Raw genomic sequence first — 8,424 nt, forward strand, 5'->3', positions numbered from 1 at the left:
TCTCAGTATATTAACATCTCTGTGCAAAAACAATCGAAAGAAAATGTTACGTCGGAACTTTAAATTTGTTTTGGTTTGTTTAGTGATCTTCTTAGAGGCAGGAGAGTTAATTAATGTAAATTCAATTGTGCAAACAGCCAATATATACTATCAACCGCCGTAAGACGAATAACAATTTTATTGAGTCTATATAAAAACCTGTTACATTTTCATTGTCAGACTTCGAAATGGAACACGGTTGGAGTTTCCCTTAGCTATGATAGACGATTTAAAGATCAAAACAGATATTAAAGTTATTATTCATGGATTTACGGGGAACCGTTTTCATAGTTCCATAAGACCACTTGGTCAAGGTGAGGAACATTTTTGGCAGTTAATTTGCCAAACAAAATGTTGATTATGGTCACCGCTTCATTTCACTTCAGCTTATATGGCCCAAGGAATAGATAACGTTTTTCTTGCTGATTGGAAAGATGCGGCAAAGTTGGATTATTATTCCTCTCGAAAAGCTGTAGGTATTGTTGGTAAATATTTAGGAGAAATGCTAGAAAAGTTTTTCGAGTAAGTTTCTGTGTTTACACGAGCTACACATTTTCTGAATGTGAATAACAATTCGTAATCGTCGAATAGGAAACACCAGATAGAACTGTCTGAAGTTCACATAATTGGCCATAGTCTTGGCGCCCATATCGCCGGAAACATCGGACGTTATTTTAATGGAACCCTGGGACGTGTAACTGGGTTAGATCCAGCATTACCGCTATTTCTGCCTAATTCGCCGGATAGCTTGCAATCGAATACTGCTACCTTTGTTGATGTAATTCACACAGATTATCCTGTTTTTGGAGATATAACGCCTCGTGGTACCGTTGACTTTTATCCAAATTTTGGTTATACACCACAACGCGGTTGCGAGAGTGTTGCTATTATAGCAGCCAGTAAGTTGATAATCGATTCTTGTAAGTAAAGGCATTCTCCAATTGCCAGCGATATAAAGATTTCAAATTATAGATAGTTGCAGTCATAATCGTGCTGTTACACTTTATGCGGAATCCATTGGAATGCCGAAAAATTTTCCCTCAGTACCCTGTACAATGATGGCCATAAGAATGCGTTCATCTTCAAAGTGTATGGAGACGGCTTCAAAGACTTCGTGGAGTAAGCTGAGTGTGGTTTATATGGGTGAATATGTGAATATGAGGTAATTACTAAGCAGAATATCCGTTTCGAAAACGTATTAAAAAAAGCTGTTTCCAAGCTCTATGTTTCTACCTTCGAGAGTTATCGAACACATTGCCAGCCAGACGAACGGTCAAATATAGCTAATTTTACTCCAAATTGTCAGTAACGAAAGTGACCCATAAATCAAATGATTTTCAATGAGGCATATTTTTAATTTATGTCACCGTCAGAATGAGACCGTTGATCGACGCATTAAAACAACAATCACATGAAAAGATGGAAATGGTTGGCATCACTCACTCTGTTTTCGTGTGGAAGTTGTTTTAACGCGACAATCAACTGTCCATTGCATCCAACTGTCCATGCATTAATTTGGTTTTTTGGATGTTCAATTTTGAGATTTTATAAAGTAAATTGTAATTTAAATGTTTAGCCGTTTGACCTCACTAATTTGTATATAAGCTCTGTTCCTTAACGTAAGAATCTTCAAGTTTATTCTTACGAAAAATATAAGTGGTAAAAACCAAATTTATTTTAAAAAATTTTAAAGTTTTTTTGCGACGTTTGTTATAGGGATTAAAGAAAAAAATCTGGTTTAAAATCTCCAAGCGTTCACAAAATTGGCCGATGCGAGCAAAGATAATAGCTGTGTTTATTCTCTTTCAAAGAAAATATATTTTAAAATTTCTTATTTGTTGTATTGAAAAATATTGATGTATATATCAGTAAGAGATTAGACATCCATATATTGTTGCATAATTTCTTAAATTTGTTTTTAGTTTCCGTTAAAACAAAAAATGAAAAAAAGATGTGAGAGCAAATCTATAAATTAAAAAAACGTACAGAATATATATATATATATATATATATATATATATATATATATATATATATATATATCACGAATATTGTCAATTATTTCATATTCCATTTCAGAAAAAAAGGATAAATTTTTTTGGCGCTACATCAACGATTTTTGATATGTAGGTTAAGAAAAAATACCCACTACGAATCTGGTCGCGAGCCAATTTTTGGTTGTTGCGGACAAAAGTTATGGCGCTTTTATTGCGCTTTCTAAGAAAGAAAATATTATAAAAACGCTAATTATTTTAATGAGCACAATTGTTACAAAAAAGTGCTCTCGAAGTGACTTCTGCAAGTAGGTTGCATAATACCTGCAAAATGTTACACAGAATTCGCGGAATGTCCATAAAATTGATAAATTATTGAATATAAGTCAACTTTTTTTTTTCAAAATTAAGGCCCATTCAGTGGTCATAAAATTACATAAAAATTTGATGTGCATCAAAACTTCACGGCAAATCAAATGAGACTACAATCATACAGATTGGTGTTTTAGTTTCGATGTTACATCCAAAATAAGCACATTTTTTGGTCAAAAAAAAAAAAATTTTTGTTTGAAAAAATATTTTTTCACATGCATTATGTAGTAGAAAATATTGGAAAAATCTAAAGGAATACTTCCTTCATTTTGCTTAAATCTCCCAATAAAATAGACGGATCATTTTGTCCGCATGTGATTTTCATGTACAGCAAGACCATATCTATTAACTTGTATATATTTTTCGAAATATAAGTTGGACTCTAAGATGTAGCATCGGCTGCATCTTAGCATTAAAAAACCTATAAAATATCGCTAATTTGCACAAAGTGCATACAATTTTTGTCCGCATCCGGTTTCAATGTCTACCATGAAAATCTACATCGATATATATCTATTTTAAGGCGATCAATCAAGAACCGTGGATGTAGCATCACACACTATTTTTTGGGGTAAAATGAATGTAGCTCCCTTATCAGTGAAGTTTTCAAATCTCTGTTTCCGCTGAAACGAAGATGCCGCACTAGTTTTTTTCATTGCAGTGGAAACGATCGGCAGAAAACGCGATAAACTACGCGATATTTTCAAAAACAATTTTAGGTGATTTTTCTACTTTGGAATTTCTCGTAACTCGCGTTTTAGTAGATGGATTTTCACGAGGAATGATTTATTGGATCCGGAACGTAAAAAACTAAAATGTGCAATGGAGTACGTGGTATTCTAGAGACAATTGCAAATATTAGACCCGAAAAATATGATTTTTAGAAAAATGTTCGCACAAAATTTCTGCATTTGGACGCAGATTTCTATGAAGCTGTGCAGACTACATTCACAATATACGTATCAAATAACTCCGAATCGCAAGTACTACAATCCTGTATATGATTTTTTGAAAAACCTGTTTGCGGAATGAAATTAGAAGAGAATTTCAAAAAACACTGTAAATCTGGCTTCAAAATGTCAGCATCATTTAATGGTAGAAGCAGACGAAATTTTGAAAAGTAATACATTAGTGAGATGATCATTAATTAGTTTGCTTCTGTTTTTACTTTGACAGGAAACTCGAGAGAAGTGTGGTTTACTCACAAATAGAGGGATAACAAAAAAAGACATGGTGGCTTCAACCCATTTTCACCAATTTTTTAACATAAATATAGCCACAGCTTCCTCGCAAATTATCTTTTAAGGCCAATATTTTTTTCCACGTACAAAAACATTTCATTTTATCCAAAAATATTTAATTTGTATAATATACAATCACAAGTCGCGTGTTCTGAAAGGGTAAACCTTGGCTTTTTCAAAAATATTGGTGATATATATATATATATATATATATATATATATATATATATATATATATATATATATATAAATATTCAAAATATTCTAGAAATTTGTTTGCCAAGTGACCCTATACTATATTCTAACATCAAAGAAAATCTGTACATATGCACTGCACTTCATTGGCTACCCTGATCATTTTATATTCATTTCACATACCTCTCCTTACAATAACAAAAAAAATATTTATAAACCGTTGTATATTTTGGATATTATAATATTTCAATAAACAACTAAAATATTGAGAAAAAACAATTTCCAAATAGGGTCACTTTGACCTGCTTTTACACCCACTTACTAAAGAACAAACTTATATATTTGTTCATAGCTACACGAAGTGGGATCCTATAACCAATATTTGTGTTTATAATATTATACCAACAATTAAAGAGGAAATATTATTGTTGGAATATTGTTGAAAATAATTTTTTTGGTTTAATTAGAAAAAGTAGAAAAAATATTTGGGAGATAACATATATACTGAGATAACATATAATTATACAGAAATTAAGGGTAATATCATAGACTAATGCATTTATAGACGACGGATTACTTAATTTTTTCGCGGTCAAGTAACTCAATGAAATTACAAATATTCAAAAAATTTGAAAATTAAAGAGCTTGTGTTTCGCGAGTTAGTTAAAATCAGTTGATGCGCATCCGCTTTCCGATAGAGCGAATCAATCTATTTCAATATATGTATATGAATATTTCTATGTTTCACTCAGCGACTAGAGTGTGTCGTCTGTTGCATCACAGACGCAATCTGGGTTCAAGATATCTATATCCACCGTTTTAGTGAATGGATTCGAAAGCGGAAGAGCTCTTTAGATCCGGCGCGTAAAAACTAAAATCACGGGGGTTTATGAGTGCCTGTATGACAGTTGTAAATTTTAAAACCAAAAAATAATTTTTTTTAACAAAATTTATGCACCAAATTTTCGACTTTGGACTCAAATTACTAGGAAAAATGACGATTTTGTGGTCTAAAATGACGATTTTTTACGTAAGCCAAAATTGAATGCAGTAAAATATGATAACTATATTTTGACCAAAATTTCACAAAATAATTTACGGAAAATAATGTTTGCAAACTCTTTTTTATGAGCTTTTTTAATGTTCCTTTTAATATCCAGCCAGATTGGATATATTTAGGTACTTATCTGGAATACACGTATTTTGATGGATTTTGCCTCATCTTCGAATTACATCAGCTTAAAATATTCGTTTAAGATTGACAATGGATGAAAAGTGCTTGAAAAGCTTTCCACGTGTCTATCTCGTTGTGTAAAAATGTATAATGCAATCAGTCAGTTTTAAATGTCAGTTTTTATCGATTTCTGTCATTCAAAACTAGCAGACTCAGGTTTCAAAATGTCAGCATCACTTCTTGGTTGATGCATATATCGAATGTTGCCCATAGAGTACGAGTATTTTTATACCCTCAGCATTTATGCTAACGAGGGTATATACACTTTCTTACGGGCAAAATGTGCCTAATCGAAATAATGGTTTTAGACCCCAAGTATGTTTGGACGAAATCCGTTTCAGACAATTTGGAGTTGATTTAGCCATGTCCGTCCGTCTGTCTGGCTGGAGCGCACGATAACTCTCGAATGGATCAACGGATTCGGTCCAAAATTTGGCTTTCGTAATATTTGTCCAAACTTAGTTTTAGTATGGGTTATATTGGTACACACCTTCCGGTACCTCCACACAAAAGATCGAAAATATTCGAAAAATTTGTGCGTACGATACCACTTGAAGAGAGTAACCGATTTGCTCCATACTTTGCACATCGTAAAACTTCAATCAGACTTAGAAGAAGTTCCAATATAGACTCAATCGGTCCACTCCTTCGGGTACCTCCCACACAAAATTTCGGAATAGTTCAGTTTTGGGTCTGCTCTTCAATCGTTTTGATTTTTGTTGTAACAGCATGTATTCACTGCCCCCATAAGACGGTACAAGTTTCATCAGGGTGCCACCGTGCGTAGTGGTTGGAGCCCAAGATAACTCTCAAACAGATCTGCCGATTCGGTCAAAAATTTGGCCTTCGTAATATTTTGTCCAAAAATAGTTTAAGTTCGAAGATAAGTCATATCGGTTCAATCCTTTAGGTACCTCCCCCATAAAAGTTCAAAAATGTTGGGAAAAATTGTGCGCTCTATAACTCTTGAAGGGAGTGACCGATTTGGTCTATACTTTACACATCATAATATACCTACCAGATCACTAGATCAGGTTCGAATATTGACTATATTTGTCCACTCTTTCGGGTACCTCCCACACAAATTTTCGGATAAGTTCACTTTAAGACCTGCTCTCGAATCAATTTGATTTTTGTTGAAGAAACTTCCATTCGCTGTTATGACGGTAAAAGTTTTTTCAAGGGCAAGTCCATACTTCTTGAGAAAACAGCCCAAAATTTGGCCTTCTTTCTATTTTTTCCAAATTTAGTTTCAATTCGAAGATGGGCAAACCGGTCGACAAGTTCAAATGTCCAAAAAGAACCAAAAATTCTGAAATTACCCTAAATCCAGGTCAAGCAATGTGCGCTTGCTGAGAGCAAGTGAGCGAAAACTTCAATGTAAAATGCATTGAAATGTATGCTCACTTGCTCTCAGCAAGCGCACATTGCCTGACCTGGCCCTAAATACATTCGATCTGAGGCTGAGGTTATATTTCTGTCGGCAAAGCCGACTGATACTTTTTTTTACTTGTTTTATTCTTTTTTGGGTATAGGGCTATGAAATGTAAGAATAAGCCAGAAATCGGAAGTGAACATAAATAAACTTGTTGGCTTCAACCCATTTTTATCAATTTTTCGATATGATGAAATCCCTCCTAAAACAGTTAACTTTAAATATTTCAGTCATATTAAAAAAAGTTTTAAAATCCAAGAATCCGAGTTTCACCCTTTTGCGAACTGTTAACATATTCTAACAATTCGCGAGTTCTTTTATTTGTAGCTTTACCATTCAAAAAAGTAAGAATCGACATTTTTAATCTCCCTTCGGTTCTCGTCAAATTCGAATATAATCCAATGTCGTTCTTTGATATTGTTAAAGTTACGAAGTTTTTCGGCTATTTACACACACATGACACACATGGGCATACAACCTTACTAACACACTGTCAAATATTGGCAATATTCAGAATTTTGTGTGCTCTCTTCTTGGTCGGCTATGATCTAATCTGATCCATTGTTCGCCATTCTCGCCATATGTTTCGATAATTCCTATTTTCCATTATTTTATATAACAGTTTATAAATTGTTTCTTTTCAGCGCAAGTGGTGGTATATATTATTTGCCTACTTATGGAGCGCCACCTTTTGGCATTGGAATGTATACACAAATACGCGGGTGATGTCCAAGCGAAAGAAGTTATTTGGTTGATGACTCTGCTATGTGGTTTCAAACATACGAAAGATGTCAATATTATAAGATAGGAAAAGTCAATTGTGAAAAATTAACTGTAGAGGGAGATAACCTCTGTTGCTACGATATCATAGCAACATTCTGTTAAACGAAAATTGTTACTCATTGGAATATTGACAAGAAAAACATTAAAACTCAAATTTTACGGCGTTGACTTTTGTTTTTTTATTAAATAAAAAATAAGAAATAGTGAAGAAATAAATTTCAGCCACAAAACACGACGTTAATGTTTTCTGCCGCGAGAAATGGGAATCAAAAACGATTGGCATTGCTGTTATCAATTCCAGTGTGTTGTGTAGCCATCTGAAACCAAAATGTGGAACTATTAGCATATGTTTTTGGAAAATGCATTTGTTCGGGTCTTTATTGCTATACGTCTTTGAACATACAAAGACGTATAGCAATAAAGACTAGAAGAAATGCATTTTCCAAAAACATATGCTAATAGTTCCACATTTTGGTTGCAGATGGCTACACAACTCACTGGAATTGTTAACAGCAATGCCAATCGTTTTTGATTCCCATTTCTCGCGGCAGAAAACATTAACGTCGTGTTTTGTGGCTGAAATTTATTTCTTCACTATTTCTTATTTTTTATTTAATAAAAAAAGAAAAGTCAACGCCGTAAAATTTGAGTTTTAAAGTTTTTTTGTCAATATTCCAATGAGTAACAGTTTTCGTTTAACAGAATGTTGCTATGATGTCGTAGCAACAGAGGTTAACTCCCTCTACAGTTAATTTTTCACAATTGACTTTTCCTATCTTATAATATTGACATCTTTGGAACATACTAATTAAATATAGACAACGGAATGCCTCTTCTTTATTCTTCGAAAAAATTGTCAGATTAGGATGGCGTTTGTGTGCAAATTAAAGTTCCCCTTAAGAACGAGTGAAAACATTAATATTCGAAAAACATATACTTACACCATACTCTAATGAAGGTAAAGATTACAAATGTTTCTCAGCTCTTATTTTCGAAAAAAATGAAGCAATAGATGTCGCAGACAGTTGTTTACGGGTTGAGTGAAAGCTACTCGCTTCACTCAAACCAAAATTCAAAAAATATATACATTAATGTATAATGTATTTTCAAAAGTAAAGGAACAGACCAATT

General features: G+C 33.3%; 1 protein-coding gene across 2 annotated transcripts; it reads left to right on the forward strand.

Moving 5' to 3' along the window:
* Nucleotides 1-7,523, forward strand: LOC141402088 (pancreatic lipase-related protein 2). Of its 2 annotated transcripts, none has more exons than XM_073982767.1 (6): nt 1-159; nt 220-353; nt 426-561; nt 631-959; nt 1,012-1,201; nt 7,155-7,523. In XM_073982767.1, exons 1-6 carry the CDS (start codon nt 44-46, stop codon nt 7,234-7,236), a joined length of 987 nt encoding a protein of 328 aa, XP_073838868.1. In that variant the 5' UTR covers nt 1-43; the 3' UTR covers nt 7,237-7,523. The 2 variants fall into 2 exon arrangements, with proteins under 2 accessions (XP_073838868.1, XP_073838869.1); XM_073982768.1 differs by lacking the exon at nt 7,155-7,523 and adding an exon at nt 1,259-1,724.
* The last annotated feature ends 901 nt before the right edge of the window (nt 7,524-8,424 follow it).

The sequence above is a fragment of the Musca autumnalis genome, unplaced genomic scaffold (assembly GCF_047663935.1).
Source record: "Musca autumnalis isolate F117 unplaced genomic scaffold, ASM4766393v1 scaffold_4, whole genome shotgun sequence".
Classification (NCBI taxonomy): Eukaryota; Metazoa; Arthropoda; class Insecta; order Diptera; family Muscidae; genus Musca; species Musca autumnalis.